At 50.9% G+C, this 20,388-nt stretch overlaps 1 protein-coding gene across 1 annotated transcript in view; it reads left to right on the top strand.

The window, feature by feature from the left end:
• Positions 1 to 20,388, top strand: part of KCNN3 (potassium channel, calcium activated intermediate/small conductance subfamily N alpha, member 3) — a 206,874-nt gene that overhangs the window by 68,934 nt on the left and 117,552 nt on the right. The window contains exon 3 of the mRNA XM_015419135.1: positions 13,834 to 14,252. Within this exon, the coding sequence (XP_015274621.1) occupies positions 13,834 to 14,252 (419 nt within the window). The remainder of the gene's footprint in view (positions 1 to 13,833; positions 14,253 to 20,388) is intronic.

Genomic DNA, 20,388 nt, shown 5'->3' with positions numbered 1-20,388 from the left:
GAAGGGACCTCCAGGGTCATCTAGTCCAACCCCCTGCACAATGCAGGAAATTCACAAATACCTCCCCCTCCGCACCCACAGTGACTGCTGTTTAATGCCCAGAAGAAGGCAAAAAACCTCCAGGATCCTCGGCCAAATTGGCCTGGAGAAAATTGTTTCCTGACCCCAAAGTGGCGATCGCCATTTCCCTGGGCGTGTCAGAAAGGGCCACAAGAACCAAGCACTGAGGCGACCCTTCCTGCCCTCCCTCTCGTGTTCTGCCCAAGTTCACAGAATCAGCATGGCTGTCAGACGGCCATCTAGCCTCTGCTTTAAAAAACATCCAACAAAGGAGAGCCTGCCACCTCCCGAGGAAGCCTGTTCCACCAAGGAACCGCCCTAACTGCCAGGAAGTTCTTCCTCATGTTTAGCCAAAAACTCTTCTACGTCACTGGTCAATCCAGCAAATTCTAAGCGGCCAAATTTGGTTGGCTTAAGACAGTATAATCTAGTGGCACCCTAAAGACTAGCCACATTTCTTTCGGTGGGGAGCTTTCGTGGGTCACTGCCCGCCTCGTCAGATAGATATGTGATAGCAAATCATACGGGAGACTTTTTGTGGGGCAAGTGCGAGGGGAGGTCAAGGTTTGGTGTGAATGACTCTCTGATCCCTTGAGTTTAGTTTGGGGGGGTGGGGTGGCCATCTCTTCGGCCTAGTACCTTTCCTAGTGCCTCCTGCCTTTATTCAGAGGCGCCGGGGCTTGTATGTGAGATGCAGCATCTGAGTTCAAATCCAGGGCCTGCCGGTCTCCAGGTGGTAAAGGCAAAGAAGCACCGCGTGTATAGCCGTTACACAAGCACTTAACTGCAATATATCCAGAATGATCCTGCATTGAGCAGGGGGCGGGACTAGGTGGCCTGTTGTATGGCCCCTTCCGACTCTGGGATTCTATGATTCAGAATTATTTTTTCCTTTCCTTTTGTGCAGTGTTTATAAATTGCATAATCAAATAAGCAATAAAGTATCTAAGCAGTTTCAGGGTAATCATTATAAGTAATTATATTGCAGTTAAGTGTTTGTAACGGCTGTACGCTCAGTGTTTCTTTGCCTTTATCTTTTTTTTGGGGGGGAGGTTGTATTTTTCTGTGTGTGCGCGCACCTGGAAGTCGTGGCGGCCTCTGGTGATTGACCCCTACTGGGGGGCTGGAGGATATTCAAAGAGGTGGCTGAATAAAGCCTGCCCCTGCCTCCCGACTGCTGGTATTCCTTGGAGGTCTCCCATCCAAGTACTACACCAAAGCCAGTTTGGTGTAGTGGTTAAGTGCGCGGACTCTAATCTGGGTGAACCCAGTCTGATTCCCCACTCCTCCACTTGCACCTGGCTGGATGACCTTGGGCAAGCCGTAGCTCTGATAAGAGCTGTTCTTGAAAAAGAGCAGTTTCTGTCAAGAGCTCTCTCAGCCCCACCTACCCCACAGGGTGTCTGTTGTGGGGAGGGGAAGGGAAAGGAGATTGTAAGCCGCTCTGAGACTCCCTTGGGTAGTGAAGGGCTGGGTATAAATCCGATCTCCTCTTCTTCTTCTTCAAGAGCAGTTTCTGTCAGAGCTCTCTCAGCCCCACCTACCCCACTTGGTGTCTGTTGTGGGGAGGGGAAGGGAAAGGATTTTGTAAGGGCGGGGTATAAATTCAAGCTCCTCCTCCTCCTTTGCATCACATCCCTGCTCACCTCTCGCCCCTCCCCAAACTGTGCCCTTCTCAGGTCCCACCCTCCCCCCGAAATCTGCAGGTGTTTTCCAACTTGCAGCTGACAACCTTATTTTCAAAGCAGATGCTCTCTCCCTGAGCCCCCCTCCCCCATCATATGCACATACTTATTTACTAAATGCATTGATAGTAACATTTATATCCCGTCTGTCTTTGTGGCTCAAGGAAGCTTACTAACGTCTTACGCCAAGGCAGGCTGTTTGGCCATCTGGAGGAGTCTTGTTTACTCCTGAAGGGCTGTGGCTCTCCAGGATCTTTTCTGGTACTATGCAAAAGTGAAATATTCAAGAGCACCCAAAAGAGTGCTTCTGAATGGTTCCTTATCCTCCTGGAGAGGAGTGACGAGTGCCTCAGGAATCTGTCCTGGGACCTGTTTCGTTCAACATCTTTATAAATGATTTGGATGAAGGAATAGAGGGAATGCTAATTAAATTTGCAGATGGTACTAAATATGGAGGGGTAGCAAATACAGTAGAAGACAGAGTCAGGATACAGGATGATCCTGACAGGCTGGAAATCTGGGCTAAAACAAATAAAATGAATTTCAACATGGATAAATGTCAAGTTCTGCATTTAGGTAGGAAAAATCAAAGGCATAGGGGTATGTGGGAGACTTGTCTCGACAGTACTATGTGCGAAAAGGATCTAGGGGTCTTAGCAGACCCTACACTGAACATGAGTCAGCAGTGTGATGCGGTAGCTAAAAAGACAAATGTGATTTTAGGCTGTATCAACAGAGGTATAGTGTCCAGATCATGTGAAGTGATGGTATCATTTCACTCTGCTCTGGTTAGACCTCACCTAGAGTGTTGTGTTCAGTTTTGGGAAGCACAATTTTAGAAGGATATAGACAAGCTGGAACATGTCCAGAGGAGGGCAATGAAGATGGTGAGGGGTCTGGAGACCAAGTCCTATGAGGACAGGCTGAAGGAGTTGGGTCTGTTTAGCCTGGAGAGGAGACGACTGAGAGGGGATATGATAACCATCTTCAAGTACTTGAAGAGCTGTCATGTAGAGGATGGTGCAGAGTTGTTTTCTGTTACCCTAGAAGGTCGGACCAGAACCAACAGGTTGAAATTAAATCAGAAGTGTTTTCAGCTAAACATTAGGAAGAACTAACCTCCTAACAGAGCAGTTCCTCAGTGGAACAGGCTTCCTTGGGAGGTGGTGGGCTCTCCTTCTTTGGAGGTTTTCAAGCAGAGACTAGTTGGCCATCTGACAGCAGTACTGATTCTGTGAACCTGGGCAGATCATGAGAGGGAGGACAGGAAGGGTTGCCTACAAGTGCTTAGTTCTTGTGGCCCTTTCTGACACGCCCAGGGAAATGCCGATCACCACTTTGGGTCCGGAAGAAATCTTTCTCCAGGCCAGTTTGACCAGGAATCCTGGGGGGGGGGGTGTTGCCATCTTCGGGCATCGAACAGTGGTCGCTGCGGGTGTGGAGGGGGAGGTATTTGTGAATTTCCTGCATTGTGCAAGGAGGTTGGACTAGATAACTCTGGAGATCCCTTCCAGCTCTGTGATTCTAAAAGGGCTTTTCTGTGCAGGTAGCAAGGCTGCACAACACAAATTGATTCCGCAGAGTTACTTGGATAAATGATTGGGACTTAAGAAGAGAACGCCAGAAGAGCCCTGCTGGATCAGACTAATGGTCCATCTAGTCCAGCATCCTGTCTCACTTGTGGTCTGAATACAAAAGAAAAAACAAGCCGTATGCAAGCGCTATACAGAACCAATGCTCAAAACACATGGAAATTTATTTATTTATTAGTGCTGATGTCAAACCATGTATAAAATGACAATGTTACGAAGAAGGAAAGGAGGTCGTCTAAGTTTCATTCCAAACATTTCAGCTAAAGGGGGGCAGAATATTTCACTGCAACTGTAGGATACAGCACTAAAGGGTGATGAGAGTTTTATGAAGCGATACGGTCTTCGCTGTCATACTTTGTGATGAACGAAACTTGGAAGACATCTTACTGTTTCACGAGGTCCTGTTCAGATGAAGCCAGTCGAAACATAAGAACATAAGAGAAGCCAATGTTGGATCAGGCCAATGGCCCATCCAGTCCAACACTCTGTCACACAGTGGCCAAAAATACCAGGTGCCACCAGGAGGTTCACCAGTGGGGCCAGGAAACTAGAAGCCCCCCCACTGTTGCCCCCCAAAGCACCAAGAATACAGAGCATCACTTGCCCCCCAAACTGAGAGCTCCTATCTATACCTTGTGGCTAATAGCCATGGATGGATCTCTGCTCCATATGCTTATCTAATTCCCTCTTGAAGCTGTCCATGCTTGTAGCTGCCGCCACCTCCTGTGGCAGTGAATGCCCTGTGTTAGTCACTCTTTGGGCGAAGAAGGACTTCCTTTTATCCGTTCTAACCCAACCGCTCAGCAATTTCATGGAGTGCCCACGAGTTCTTGTACTGTGAGAAAGGGAGAAAAAGGACTTCTTTCTCGACCTGCTCTATCCCAACGAATTTGTATTCCGGAAAACTTCATCAACCTGCACCTTTTTGGACCTCCTGTCCTTTGTAACACTGTCATTTTATACACAGTTTGAAATCAGCACTAAAAAAAAATACATTTCCATGTGTTTTGAGCATTGATTCTGCATAGCGCTTGCATACAGCTTGTATTTTTTCTTTTGTATTTGGAGCTTTGGAGCTGTGATTCACTTGTGGTCTGTAGGGCTGCCTGTAGTAATTTCTGTAGGATCCTGTTGTGTCATTTCTGTACCGCTCAATGTGTCCTGCGAATACTTAACGCTGTTGATTATGGAGTGTCCCACTTTGTTGATTGTACTCACTCACTCTGCGTAATCCACCTCGACGCCAAGCGACGTGAATAAATAAAAAACAGATAAAGGACAGCAAGTTTAGAAGGACCACTGTGATTCCGTAAAGTTTGCCAAGCGCCACCTGGGTCGATTTGGGCCTTGGGTACAATCCGGCCCACTAAACCGCTCCGTGTTTTTGCCACACCGGCAGAGGTTCTTCCCCACTGTGTTATTTTTCTTCTCTCCCCCCCCTTGCCAATTAGCATTGGGAAAGCCTAATTAGGTACCACCGGACTTGGGATGCGGTTGCCGTGGAAACCCGGTAGCAGCCGTGGCGTCGGAAAAGTCCTCCCTGCAGGGAGAAAGAAAGAGATCCAAGCCTGCCCGGCGGCTGGCCGGGGGACTCTGTTTTTGCCTTTCTAGCGGGTATCTCTGCCTCTGCAGTGCCCCAGGGCAGGAAGCTGTTGTGTGTGTGGGGGGGAAGGCCTGGGGGGCAGTGGGCCCTGTTTAAATAGATTTCAGAGGGTTTCTTTTTCCACGCCTAAGCAAAAAGGTTGAAAGTTTCCAAGCAGGAGCTTAGATTGAACACATGAAGCTGCCTTATACTGAATCAGACCCTCGGTCCATCACGCTCAGTACTGCCAGTGCCTACATCGACTGTCAGCGGTTCTCCAGGGTCTCAGGCACGGAGGTCTTTCACGTTCTATAGTACTTGATCCTTGAACTGGAGATGCCGGGTATTGAACCTGTGACCTTTTCCGTGCCAAGCAGAGGCTCTACCACTGAACCACAATCGCAACTCAGACTGGCAACGGCTCCCGGAATCTCAGGCAGAGTTGTTGTACATCACCTCTTGCCTGGTCGTTTTTAACTGGAGATGCCGGGGATTTGCCTGGGACCGTAAAGCAGAGGTTCTTCCGCTGAGCTACAGACCCAACTCAGACTGGAAGCGGCTCTTCAGGGTCTCACGTGGTAGTCTTTCCCATCACCTGTTGCCTGGTCCGCTCAACTGGACATACTGGGGATTGAACCTGGGACTTTCCGCATGCCAAGGAGATGCTCCACCACTGAGCCACGGCCCTTCCCTTCCTCGGCGTACACTGAGCTTGGCCTGGTGAAGGGGGAAGGATAGCAAATTCTTCCTGTTGCCTGTTAGCTACACCTTGGCCTTGGACCCCTCATATCTGCAGAATTGCCTCTCCCCCTGCGCCCTGCCACAACAGCTTCTCTCACAACAGCCCCGTGAGGTTGGTCGGGCTCAGAGGGAATGAGTGGCCCACAGTTACCCAGTGAACTTCTCAGCTTAGCCCCTTGAATCCAGATCTCCAGTTTGAGAGCCAACATGGTGTGGTGGTTAAGAGTGGCAGATCTTAATCGGGAGAACCGGGTTTGATTCCCCACTCCTCCTCCACACGAAGCCTGTTGGGTGACCTTGGGTCAGTCACAGTCCTCTTAGAGCTGTTCTCTCAAGGGCAGTTCTTGGGAGAGCTCTCTCAGCCCCACCTACCTCACAGGGTGTCTGTTCTGGGAAGGGAAAGGAGACTGTAAGCCACTCTGAGATTCCTTCGGGTAGTGAAGGGCAGGGTATAAATCCAATCTCCTCCTCCTCCTCTTCTTCTTCTTCCTCTTCTCTCTCAGCCCCACCTACCTCACATGGTGCGTGTTGTAGGGAGAGGAAGGAAAGGCAATCGTAAGCCACTCCAAGACTCCTTCGGGTAGTGAAGGGCAGGGTATAAAACTCTTCTTATTCTTCTCCCCCATCCTAGTCCGAGACTGTAACCACTATACCACTCTGCCTCTCCGCTCGAGGCCTTTCATACCGGTAGTGCCGCATTCATAATAAAGGAAGCCTTTTTCCCCCATCGAGGATTGGCCTGGTTTCTCTTGGAGGGGGGGGGACAGGACAGAGCGTGTGTGTGGGGGAGCAGGTAGGTCAACCGTGCCCCTGGAAAATGAATCAAAATTGGCCCCCTTGACTCCAACCCACTGCCTGGTGTGGCTCCCCCCCCCCACTGCTTCATCTCCCGGCATGAACCCGCCCGATTGGTTGCTGTGACAACCAAATACCATCCTGGCGTGGCTTCCCAGGAGCGTTCGCTCTCTGAAGTTGGTGGTGCCGTTCGAGCTGGCGCAGTGGCGCGGTGCCAGGCCGGTGGTCGGCTGGTAGTAGGCGGGGTGTTCTCGAGAGGCGCTTGCTGATCAGCGCTGGTGCACGCGCGCCCGTGGCTCATATGGTTGTGAGTGAGCAAATCGTGTGGAATTCGGGGCTCCTTCTGTGTCTTCTTTTTGCTTGCTTTGTTTTGGCACAAAGGAGTTGTGATTTGGGAGGCCTCTGGGCTTTGGGGTATAATCATAGGCAAGGACGAGGCCCTTTGCACATGCTCAGATGCACTGTCCTCTGTCTTAGCTATGTTCATTCCAGCACCAGTTGTTAAAATCAGAGTTGAAACCCTGGAGGTCCTTGATTTGGGGCAGAGATGGTGAGCCTCTGTCCTATAGTAGGTTAGGGGCTTCGCTTCCAGCCATCAAACAAGGTTGTGTTCGGTATTGGGGAGGGGCTCTGGCTCAGTGGAAGAGCCTCTGCTTTGCACGTGGAAGGTCCCAGGTTCAATCCCCGGCGTCTCCAGTTAAAAGGACCAGGCAGTAGGTGATGCGAAAGACCTCCGCCTGTGACCCCAGAGAGCCACTGCCAGTCTGCGTAGCATTTGTGACTCAGTGCTTGAGCATCTGCGTCACATGCAGAAGGTCCCAGGTTCAATCCCCGGCGTCTCCAGTTAAAAGGACCAGACAGTAGGTGATGGGAAAGACTGCCGCCTGTGACCCCAGAGAGCCACTGCCAGTCTGCGTAGCATATGTGACTCAGTGCTTGAGCATCTGCGTCACATGCAGAAGGTCCCAGGCTCAATCCCCAGCGTCTCCAGTTAAAGGACAAGGTAGTGGGTGATGTGAAAGACCTCCGCCTGTGACCCTGGAGAGCTACTTCCAGTCTGTGGCAAAGTGGCAGAGCACCTGCTTGGCATGCAGAAGGTCCCAGGTTCAGTCCCCGGCATCTCCAGTTAAAAGGATAAGGCAGCAGGTGATTTATTTGTTGTTGAGTTGTAACCACCAGTTTTAATGCTTATACCGTGTTTTACCTTTTTAGTTGTATTTACTGAAGACATGACGTTACCCGCCCTGAGGTCGCTTGCGGGATGGGCGGGATATAAATACAATAAATAAATAGATAAATAGATAGATAATATTGTCAAGCTTTGTTCGCGGCCCTGGAGTTGACTTGCCCGTGGCTGTGGTGTCGGCCCTGGGAGTTGGAGAGGGTTCGTAAAGGAGGAGGTTGCGGAGGGGCCTCAGATAGGCAGGGGACGGGGTTATGGTCACCAACGTGCACAGAACGTCTCTCTCTCTTTCTCTCCGTTTCGTTCCTTCGCACTTTCCTCCTCTCCGGTCTGTCCGCTTCTCTCTCCTTTTATACCCCGCCCCGCTCCCAGTGCCGCCTGTAATCCCCGCCTCCTCTATTCCCGGTCTGGCCCCGCCCCCCTTGATAAGCCCGGACACCTTCTGGTCCTTCCGGGCGTGGTTGTGGGTGTGCTTAGTTTCCCCTTCGTGCCCGCTCTCAGGCCTCCCTCAGCGGCATCTGCTTCGCCGCTTCCTGGGATAGATTTCCGAGGTGCCTGACCAAGGGGCCGTGCTCTGCCGGCGTGGCCGCATCTCCCTGGGTCGCCAATGGTCATTTCTCCCGGGGCTTCCAGTGGCGAGGCGCCGCGCTGCGGCCCTGTTGGTCGCAGTGGTGTCGCCGCCGCCTTGCTCCTCTGCTGGTCCCTGGGTAAGTGGCATGGCCGGGGCATCCCTGGGGGGGTGGGGTCCTCGTCTCGAGGCCGCTGGACCAGGACAAATATTTATTTTATTTATTTAATTACATTTTTAAAAAATCTCCTAATCCCCACAATTGTGGGGATCTGGGCGATGTACAAAGTTAAAATGATAAAAACCATTAAAAAAACATTATCAGCCCAAACGATTCATTAATGAAGATCAAACGGGTGAAATTTTAAAGTGCCCTTCCATTCCCGGCCTGTGGGTGCCTCCTGGGTATAGCGGGGGAGGAATGAAACCTTTCAGGGGACAGAGGTCCGGAAAGGGTGCCGGCCACGATGGAAAAACCGTCGCTGCCCTCAACCAAACGCCTGGCGGAACATCTCTGCCTTACAGGCCCCGTGGAACTGCGCATGATCCCGCGGGGCCCTGCTGTTATTTGGCAGAGAGTTCCACCGGGTCAGGGCCAGGGCCGAGAAGGCCCTGGTGTCGGTTGAGGACAGTGGGTTGTCTCTAGGGCCGGGGACCGCCAGCAGATTGTCCTATGCAGAGTGTAATGTGAAAGACCTCCGCCAGAGACCCTGGAGAGCAACTGCCAGTCTCAGTAGACAATCCTGACCTCGACGGACCGAGGGTCTGATTCTGTATAAGGACAAAAAAGAGAAAAGGGGGAAAAAACTGAACCTAAAATCTAGAATTCAGAACCTAAAAAGGTTAGTCAAGAATAGAAGAGGGCCAACTCTAAAAATCTAATTATGAAACATACAAAAATATACATGTATTTATTCAACACAAATTAAAATAACAAATAAGGGCCCATTCGTACCTCATATACAAATATAAAAACATACAAAGGCTAATGAAATAGACCTAACGCGTTTCGGCCTTTACAGGCCTTCCTCAGAGATCTAATACAAATAGAACGTGTTGGCTGATATGTAAAAATATATACAATCATACATATACAAAATATGAAATAAAGACCAGAAAACAATTGTTCCAAAGTTTAACCACTGGGCAAAGAAAAGAAATACAAAAATACAATTTTTTGTCTCCAGTGCAATCACATGTCCAGTAGTACTTCTCTCTGGTCAACGATATATTCTCCTGAAATTGTAGAGCCAAATGTTCCCAATAAAATGTTCCTTAAGTTAAAAGGTGTGGGATTTTAAACAACACCTCTTGCCTACTGCGTGTGCAGATGTGGGGGATTGACGCGCATGTTCATACGTGCGTTCTCATGTCACATGGGTGCTTGAATGAAACATGGTGTGCTTCCAGAGTTCCTCCTGAATCCTTCGTTCTGTGGCTGGCCAACGGATGTTCAGACGTATTGAGCTGCCTTGCGTGTGGGGTCAGACTCTGGCTTGATCTAGTCCTGTGCCTTGCTGGGACTGGCAGTGTCTCTCGTCGATTCTGCCCAGGGGAGATGCCAGGCGGTGAACCTTGAGCGTGCAAAATGTGCCCTGTGGCCCCCAAGCCACAGGCTATCCCGCAGGCTCCCCATCTAATATTCATGGTGTATCTTCAAAGTGATGCATTTCGTACTGGGACTGAAACCTCTCAGGAAGTGTCTCACTCGGAAGCCGTTCCTGAAGCCAAATACAGCCTGCGTGTCGGCATTGAGTTGATGTTGTCTCTTGGAAGGTGGGGGGAGGCTTGAAGCTTAGCGTGGGTGGATGGGTGGGCGGGGGACTGATACGTTTGCCTATTCTTGCTTGTTTCGTTCCCCCAGGTTTCCCCCCCCCAAAAGCGTCTGACTCCTGTTATTGTCTCAGAGGGGTGGCCGTGTTGGTCTGAAATAGAAGAGCTGGATTCGAATCCAATAGCACTTTAGAGACCAAACTGATTTTCAGGGTATGAGCTTCTGGGAATCGAAACTCCCTTCGTCTATTACAGATTTAGAACAATGGAGATACCTTCCCTCCCCCACCCTCCGGGACTGAATAGGGACATGGGTTTCTTATCTCACTACAGAACAAAGTTGGAGTCCAGTGGCACCTTTAAGACCAACAAAGTTTTATTCAAAGTGTAAGCTTTTGTGTGCAAAGCACACTTCTTCAGACACATGGAATAAGATCTCCTCAAGGGTTATTTACAGAAGAAAAGAGGGTGGGGGTAGCCGTTAGGAGCCCTCTCAGAGCCCAGATGCATATGCAGAGCCGAAATTGAATCACGTGGCTGGTAAGATCAGTGGAGAGCAGCAAATTAGCATGCAAATGCAAGAGTTGACAAAAAGATGTGAAAATGTAGCTAGAATGGCTGAGGGGGTGACATGATTGAGGTTTATAAGATTATGCATGGGATAGAGCGGGTCGGGAAAGGAGTACTTTTCTCCCTTTCTCACAATACAAGAACTCGTGGGCACTCCATGAAATTGCTTAGCGGTCGGGTTAGAACACATAAAAGGAAGTACTTTTTCACCCAAAGAGTGACTCACACATGGAATTCACTACCACAGGAGGTGGCGGCGGCTACAAGCATGGGCGGCTTCAGGAGGGGACTGGATAAACATATGGAGCAGAGGTCCATCAGTGGCTATTAGCCGCAAGGTATAGATAGGGACTCACAGGCTGGGGCAGGTGATGCACTGTATTCTTGGTGCTGGGGGGGGGAACAGTGGGGGGGCTTCTAGTGTCCTGGCCCTACTGCTGGACCTCCTGATGGCCCCTGGTATTTTTGGCCACTGTGTGACAGAGTGTTGGACTAGATGGGCCATTGGTCTGATCCAGCATTGGCTTCTCTTATGTTCTTATGTTATGTTCTTAATCCAGCAGTACTCCCAAGACAAACCAAGCTCAACCCTGTGTACATGGGAGAACAGAAACTCAGTGTGTGCACACTTCTTCACATACATTGAAACAGATTTCCTTAAATATTACATGCAGGTGGTAGTTAGTTGCCAGAAAGAGCTGATTAGAGTCAAGATGCATAAGTAACTGAGCAATAAATATAGCTAAGATTGGAATAACACATGTAGTAGGACATGTAAATAGCAGCAGAACATTGGTATACAGATAATAAAGGAGTTAACAACAGATGTGAGAACCAAGTTTGAGTTCAGTGGCCTCTATAAGAATAAGAAGAAGCAATTGGATTTATACCCCCCCCCTTCACTACCCAAAGGCGTCTCAGAGCGGCTTACAAACTCCTTTCCCTTCCCCTTCCCACAACAGACACCCTGTGAGGTAGGTGGGGCTGAGAGAGCTCTGACAGAAACTGCTCTTTTTGCAAGAACAGCTGTATCAGAACTACAGCTTGCCCAAGGTCATCCAGCCAGGTGCAAGTGGAGGAGTGGGGAATCAAACCCGGTTCTCCCAGATTATAGTCCGTGCACTTAACCACTACACCAAAAGACTAACAAAGTTTAATTTCTGGTATAAGTAAGAACAGAATGACTTAGCATGTATAGTGAGATAAGAAGCCGATGTCTCTATTAAGTCCTGGGGGTTCCATTGTCCTGAGTGTTGTAATAACTTGTAATTCAGCAGTCTTCCATTCCAGTCTGTTTCTGAAATTCCTTTGCAATAAAACAGCAACATTGAGGTCACCCATTGAATGTCCTGGAAGGTTCATGTGCTCTCCTACAGGTTTCTCAGTCTTGTGATTCTTGTTGTCAGGTCTGTGGGTTTTTTGCCCCTAAGCATTTATCTCCCTGCTCTAATCAAGCTGATTACAATATGCTTTGTACCTCTGCACCCCGAATGCCTCCCTTGCAACACCCCTCCCTCCTTCTGACTGGGATATAAGGACTCAGGGATTTCCATTCTTGTTTGTATCTGATGAAGGGAGCTCTCACTCCCGAAAGCTCATACCCCAAAAATCTTGCTGATTTCTAAGGTTTGTTATGGTACCTTTGCTGACAGTAAATTCTCCAGGATGGAAGCAGCCGGAGAGGGAAGACAGGTTGAGATGTGGACAAGGAAGGGTTCAAATTCCTCCTGTCACAGGCCGTGTGTGAAATTTCACTCTTTGCGGAGATTTCACACGATCCTAGGAGATGGTATCGCATAGTAGTTAGTGTTAGGCTCTCTGATTTTAGTAGAGCCAGGAATCACTGTTAATGTAGCAGAGTTTACTAGGCATTTCTGCGCAGTAAGGCTTTGGTACTGAGTGTGCTAGCAGACTTACAAAGTTACACAGAGCCAGTAGTCAGATCTAAAACCAACAGGAGTTCTTTATTATATGGAACTCCATTCTAGCCAGTAGTCAGATCTAAAACCAACAGGAGTTCTTTATTATATGGAACTCTATTCTAGACAGTACAGATGAGAGATAGGGATATAATCTATTCTAACTACCTAGGATGGGTTTGGATGCAGGAAAGAGTACCCCTGCACCCATTTTATTTATTTATTTATTTATTTATTTTATTAAATTTATACCCCACCCTCCCTACAAAGGGCTCAGGGCGGCTTACAGATAGGGCACTTTGTGCCAATAAATAGACAGAATAAAACACAATAAACACAATAAAATAAAAGATGTTCAAAGATGGAGAAAGGTATGCACCTGGAGCCACAATTTGGAATGTCAGTCTGTAGCAGGCAGGGAAAGGGTGGGGGGAACACATTTACCAGCCCTCCTCATCTTGCTGAGGATTTGGTTCCCTGCTTCCTACTCAGGGACCTATAGAACAGGGGAACCCAACAATGCTCCCTCTAAGCTATGGAGTCTCATGAGCAAAAATTCTACTTTGTGAGCTACTGGCATCAAAGTTGTGAGTGAGCCATTTGGCTACTGCATTAAATTAGTTTGCTCTGGAGCCTTCCTTCCTGAGCCGAGACAAAAATGTGTGAGCCAGAGGCTAAAAAACTGTGCGCTAGCTCACACTAACTCAGCTTAGAGGGAACACTGGAACCCAACATGGTGCACCCGAGCACCTGCCCACACCTTTCCTGGCACTCAATGAGTGTTTTTTAAGAAAGTAGGGGGCTGGGGGGGGGGCATTTGCCCAGCAAGGTTTCTTATTTGCCCACTGGAGTTTCGATGGGCTGCGCAGATTTTTGAAAATGTTGCTTTGGCAGAATCTGCCACCACAGCACAAAGGTCTTCCCTGTGTGGCCGAAGGTAAGCTGTGGCAGGCATTTTGCTGCTGGCTCCACCTCCTATGGCAGCCATTTTGCTGCTGGCTCCTCCTCCTATGGCAGCCATTTTGCTGCTGGCTCCGCCTCCTATGGCAGCCATTTTGCTGCTGACCCCGCCTCCTATGGCAGCCATTTTGTTCCTGCACCCACCACGCTGTGTCAGAACCCCAAAGGTGCCGGTAGGCTCCAAAATTTTGGGCCCCCTGCTGTAAAACTTGGGTGTGGCCAGAGGCACGAGCCGTTGGGCACCGGTTGGAGGGCCGGAGTTAAAGGGCTCGCCGCCAAGGCATCTGGGGAAGCCAGCACAGGAATCTCGGACTGCCCATGCCATTCTCTGTACTGTTCTATGTGCACAAAGGGGAGAAGATCAGTCTCTAACTCTCTTCCTTCTCCCCTCCTGCTTCGTGCCAGCTCTTCGTGATCGACAACGGCGCCGACGACTGGCGGATTGCAATGACCTACGAGCGCATCCTGTACATCAGCTTGGAGATGGTGGTGTGCGCCATCCACCCCATCCCTGGGGAGTACAAGTTTTTTTGGACGGCCCGGCTGGCCTTCTCGTACACGGCTTCGCGGGCGGAGGCCGATGTGGACATCATTCTCTCCATCCCCATGTTCCTGCGCCTCTACCTGATCGCCCGCGTCATGCTCTTGCACAGCAAGCTCTTCACGGACGCCTCCTCCCGCAGCATCGGGGCCCTGAACAAAATCAACTTCAACACCCGCTTCGTCATGAAGACCCTCATGACCATCTGTCCCGGGACTGTCTTGCTGGTCTTCAGCATCTCCTTGTGGATTATCGCTGCCTGGACGGTGCGCGTGTGTGAGAGGTGAGCCGCTTGCACGGGCATTCCCAGGGCCTTGCCGCGGCAAAGGCAGCGAGAATTCGTTCTGTGCTCGAGAACTCACAGTGTTCTGCAACCCGAATTCTGTGCTCAGCAGAAATTTCAGTATTGCAGCTTGCATTCGTTGTTGCCGTCAAAGAGGCCTGTAGCCAGGATTTTGTGGCTTGTGGGGCAAAAAAACATTCTGGTGGGGCTGCCATTATTTGCCATAATGAAGGGGTGTGGCATGCACCCCTCTCCCTCCCCTCCTGAAGTTTTTAAAGGGCCCTTCAGCTGACCAGCGGGGAGCAGTGTTCCCTCTAAGGTGTGGAGTCTTGTGAGCAAAATTGCTACTTTGTGAGCTTTACTGGCATTATAGTTCTGAGCGAGCAGTTTGGCTACTGCATAAATTAGCTTGCTCTGGAGCCCTCCTTCCTGAGCTAAGACAAAAATGTGTGAGCCGGAGGCTAGAAAACTGTGAGCCAGCTCACACTGACTCAGCTTAGAGGGAACACTGGCGGGGAGCCCTTTAAATCTTGCAGGAGGGAGGGAGAGAGGCACGCACCACTCCCCACTTCTTCTTAAAAGCAGTTTAAGGATCCCTTTAAATGCTTTTGGGAAGAAGCGGGGGGCCTTTAAAGAAGGGGGCTGTCCCTTTAAGGAAGGGGGCGGAGCCCCCAATAGCCCCACTGTAGCCACGGGCCAGCCGTCAAGTCACAGCTGACTTATGGCGACTCCATAGGGTTTTCGAGGTTGAGACATTCAGAGGTGGCCACCCTCTGCGTCACAACCCTGGGCTTCCTTGGAGATCTCCCATCCAAATGCTAGCTAGGGCTGACCCTGCTTAGCTTCCGAGATCTGATGAGATCGGGCTAGCCTGGGCTGCCTAGCGACTTGTTGTACCATGATAAAAACAGAGCGGATAACGTACGCAGCATTTATTGCTAGTTTCCCCAATCTAACGCATTTAGAGTCCAACGGCACCTTTAAGACCAACAAAGGTGCCATTGGACTCTAGATTTGTTGTACTGCTTCAGACCAACACGGCTGACCCACTGGATTGACCTAATTTAGTCCGGTTTTACCGCCAAGACTGAAGTCCCCTCCGCAGCTTCTGCAAGCCTGGTCTGTCCAACCCACCCGAGCATTCGGCATTTGCAAGCATATGTTTGCAACTGCGAGAGCTCGAAACTTGATTTTTAAGCATACGCTCAAATCTGTGGGCCAGGCTACACGTGATGTCGAGTTCCACGGCTGGAACTTTATTTATTTACTTAAAGCAAGCAACTTTAGACATGTTTATCCCTTAACAGGGGTTATTTCATAGAAAAAGTGGTGCAAGAGCTCATTAGCATAACTCGTTAGCATAACTTATTTGCATATGCCACACCCCCTGACATCACCGGAAGTGTGTCAGAAGGCAACACCCACTGCTCAGGCTCCACTGGACTGGTTTGGATTGCTAGCTATGGGGGGGGGGGGAACATGCAGATCTGTCCTTGCAGGGGGGGGAGAGCTTGTACCTGAACAAAACTTGGTCTTAAAGGTGCCACTGGACTGTTTTGGACCGGGGGGTTGGGGGGAGCTCTGCAACTTACCTGGCTGCTTCTTGCTCTGACTGAGGGCTGCTGGGAGCAGGGGGTGGGGCTTATTGCATGTGCCCGCCCCCTGGGCTCTTTACTGCCGGAGCTCCGCTCCTGTGCACTCCTGCAGGAAATGACCCCTGTCCCTTAAAAAAGCAGAGTTCCCCCAGTGAGAGATGTGGATTAGGGGCTGGGGAAAGGGTGGGGTTATCTCTCCTCCAGGCCCTCACCATTTCCCTGATGCCTCCCCTCCCGGTAGAGGGGAAAGGGCGTGTTCTCTGCGGCACTGCTCTCCTGCTCCCTCTGTGCCCGTAAAGTGCTGTCAAATCGCAGCTGATTAATGCCGACTCCTTAGAGGTGGTGTGCCACTGCCTGCCTCTCTGCCTGGCCCGTTTAAGTACGAACCGAGGCCAGCCCTGCTTAGCTTCCAAGACACGACAAGATTAGGCTAGCCTCGGCTATCCAGGTCAATGCAAGAGAGGTTCAGTGGTGGTCTTGCCGTTGCCTGCCTCTGTGTAGCCACCTTGGACTTCCTTGGTGGTCTCCCCTCCAAGGACTAACCGGGGCCGACCCTGCTTAGCTTCCCGGATTGGACGAGACGGAGCTAGCCAGGGCCTCTTTTTCCCTACCAAGGCCTAAAGGGGCTAGAGCAGAGGTGTCGAACTCGTTTGTAACGAGGGCTGTACTCATCTTAGAGGGAACACTGCCTATGGGGGGGTGCCCCAATTGCTATGTGCTTTTGAAAGAGGCCTGGGGGAGGAGTGCGGAGGCTAGAGAGTAGGTCGCCATCCCTCCGATGGGGCTGGGGGATCCCCCGCTTTCGAGGGCCCCAGTCCGCCGACGGCCAGTTGGCTGGCGGAGGGATCCCTGCCCCCAAAGAGCCCCATCGCGTCCAACGTGCCTGACACAATGATGTCACCCAGAGGCGACATCATCACTCTGGGCACATCGTGTGGGGGACGCTCTAGCATTTGGCCAAAAACTCTATGGTGACCATAGAGGTTTTGGCCAAATGCTAGAGCGTCTCCTGCACAACGTGCCCAGTGCAATGACATCGCAGGCAGCCAGGTAAGACCTGGCAACTCTTCCAAAGAGGGTGCGGTGAAGGCTGAGGGGGCAGTTGGGGAGGGGATTGCTGCCCACCACCCCAAATCAACCCCTCTAATTTAGCTGCCTGAGTGGGTCTCATTGTAGGGTCAGCCTTGCTCCCTAGCCCTGTGGCCCCGATCAACCCGTGATCAACTCGACGGTCCAGCCCCAGAACTCCAGCACCATGCACTGTTTGGCACTCAGCTTCCTGGGAGGCACATGGCTACCGATGCTCCCTCTAAGCTGTGGAGTCTTGTGAGCAGAGATTCTACTTTGTGAGCTACTAGCATTAAAATTGTGAGTGAGCAATTTGGTACCTGCATACATTCGTTTGCTCTGGAGCCATCCTTCCTGAGCTAAAACAAAAATCTGTGAGCCGGAGAGCAAGCTCACACTAACTCAGCTTAGAGGGAATACTGCCGGCTACCCGGGATCTCTGCTGCAGATCTCTTTTTCTCCCTGTGTCTGCTTTTTCCCCACCTGTCGTGGCTTTCCCCCAAAGCACCCTGGGAATTGTAGTGAGGCAGCTGAGGAGGGGCGAACTCTCTCCTCCTCCTGGGCAGATGCGTCAGCGTGGAAGGAGCCGCCTGGATGTGGAAATCTTGCAATCCATCCAGCGAAGGGCATATTACTCAGCATTGCAGGGGGGTTGGGGTATAATGCTTCCAGTTGGAGAGACCTTGGCACGTGGCTTTCCCCCAGGGCACCAAGGAGTATCTCCTCCCCGCATCCCCAGCAAGGCTCGATTGTAGACTGAGCCTCTGGTTCTTCTTCTCCTCCCCGCCTGCCTCCAGGGGAGCCCAGCTGAGACGAGCCCTGGCCCTGGGAGCACACGATACCCCCCCCCCTCCTGCCTGGCATTGCCGTTTGCCAGGTAGTAATTACGCTGTAGGCGGTGGGTGGGCACGGCTTAGTCAGTCCTGTGTTGTGTTTTTTTGCAGCGGTGCCTGCCAGGGGTGACTCCACACTGGCACCCAAACGGTTCAGGCTGACGGGCCTTCCTCAGCCGGGGGTTAACATTACCCATCCCCAATGCTCCTTCACGTTACCCATGACCAATGCTCCCTCTAAGCTGTGGAGTCTTGTGAGCAAAAATTCTACTTGGTGAGCGACCGGCATAAAAGTTGTGAGCGAGCAATTTGGCTGCTGAATAACTTAGTTTGCTCCGGAGCCCTCCTTCCTGAGCGAAGGCAAAAAATGTGTGAGCCGGAGGCTAAAAAACTGTGAGCTCGCTCACACTCACTCAGCTTAGAGGGAGCACTGCCACCACCCCCTATAGGCACTGCCCATAACTGAGTGTGATCTGTTGGGGGTGGGGAGACGGAGATCCAGAAACCATTGATTGCTCTTTGCCTTGCTGTGAGTTGGCTGTAGCACACTGAGGTGCAGATCTTCAGCAATAAAACTTTTCAGGAAGGGGGGGGGCTTGCCTATCTCTGACTCGACTTGTGGGGAGACCTCCCAGGTGAATGCGTGACACTTTTACGACTGTGGGTCTGGTTTTCCTCTGCGCTCGGCCTCTGAAGGGACCTTTGGCGTTCCCTTTGGCATCAGAGAGACTTTTTTTAATGGTTTCCCATTGGACGGCTTCCACTTTCCCCCCCAGAATGCCATGGGGGTGGTGAGAAGTGGTGTCAAGTCACAGCTGACTTACAGAGACCCAGTAGGGTTTTCGACATTCAGAGGCGGTCTTGCCATTGCCTGCCTCTGCATAGCAACCCTGGGCTTCCTTGGTGGTCTCCCATCCAAGTCCTAACCGGGGCCGACCCTGCTTAGCTTCCAAGAACTGATGAGATCGGAATAGCCTGGGCCACCCAGGTCAGGGCAAGAGATGTCCAGAGGTGGTTTGCCATTGCCTGCCTCTGCGTAGCAACCTTGGACTTCCTTGGTGGTCTCCCATCTAAGTCCTAACCAGGGCCGACCCTGCTTAGCTTCCAAGAACTGATGAGATCGGGCTGGCCTGGGCCGTCCAGGTCAGGGCAAGAGATGTCCAGAGGTGGTTTGCCACTGCCTGCCTCTGCGTAGCAACCCTGGAGCTCCTCACGGGTCTCCCATCCAGTACTAACCAGGGCCGACCCTGCTTAGCTTCTGTGGCCTGATGAGATCAGGAGAGCCTGGGCCGTCCAGGTCAGAGCATTCTAATGCTAGCTGTCGCCGGAAGTCGGCTGAGCATTCTGCCCAAGAGGCAGATGAAGTTGCTTAAAGATCGGGAAGACTCTTTGTTTTCCCTCCCTGCTTTTGTGTCTGGGTTTGGCGTTTGAACGTCTGGGCTGCTGAAGAGTTCTGCAGAACTCGAAAGCTTGCGTTCGCTGACGTGTTATTTCGGTGGGTCTGGATCAAAAGGCAGTTACCCGGCTTCTGTTTAGGGATCTCCTCTCTCCGCTGAGTCAGAATAGCTTCATATTTGTCTACTCTGACTGACAGCACCCAGTTTGGCGTAATGGTTAAGAGCAGCAGACTCTAATCTGGGAGAACCGGATTTGATTCCCCACTCCTCCACATGCAGCTGCTGGTGTGGCTTGGGTCAGTCACAAGTTCTCTCAGAGCTGTTCTCTCAAGGGCAGTTCTCGAAAGAGCTCTCTCAGCCCCATCTGCCTCTGTTGTGGGGAGGGGAAGGGAAAGGAGATTGTAAACCACATTGGGACTCTGAGTGAAGGGCGGGATATAAATCCAATCTCCTCCTCCTCCTCCTCCTCCTCCTCTTCTTCTTCTTCGGATCTCAGCATCCCCTGATGCCCAGTCCAGTATCTGATCCTTTAAGTGGGAGATGTTGGGGATTGAACCTGGGACCTTCTGGGTGCAAAGTTGGTGCTCTTCTCTCCCACTTAGACACAGCTTCTCCCACATTGTGAGTGAACATGTTAAGTCCGTGCTTAACAATAATAGTCAGAGAGTGATTCAGCAAAACTCAAGTTTATTCAGCTCTTCAATCGACTTCTTCTGACACGGTACAACTCCTCATAGCCCGAACAGCTAGTCCATTTCAGCTGCTCGGTATTTAAACATTCCGGGCTAATGTAGCCACACCTACTATACATATCTCAACCTATCAGGTTGATCGCATAAAGACCAATCATAAGCTTTCCCGCTTACATATAGTTCAAATCTGATTGGCCACAATACTTTTCGGCGCGAATCCCTGCCGAAGCTGAAGCTTTGCATGGCTTCTCTATGGGAGGATTTACATACCTCCTAATGCATTCAGGGCAGCATCTGAATACATTACAAATCCCTCCCCCCTAAGCAAAAACAACTACGAACAATCATAATCACTTAGGTAGGAAGGTGCTCTTCTCGTTCTCTGAGACCGTCTCGGTGGACTCGGCTCAGGGCACATCTCCGTCAGTGGCACTTCGTTCGACTCTGGGACCGCAGAGTCAGGAACACTTCCATCCGTTACACCTAGTTCGAGAGGAGGGGTCTGCCCAGCCTCTGGAACAGTGCTGATGCCCTCAGGCCCGTCAGCACTC

Source organism: Gekko japonicus, unplaced genomic scaffold, assembly GCF_001447785.1.
Source record: "Gekko japonicus isolate JY-2015 unplaced genomic scaffold, Gekko_japonicus_V1.1 scaffold25, whole genome shotgun sequence".
NCBI lineage: Eukaryota > Metazoa > Chordata > Lepidosauria > Squamata > Gekkonidae > Gekko > Gekko japonicus.
Note: the sequence above shows the minus strand (reverse complement) of the source record. Positions and strands in the feature narration are given on the sequence as shown.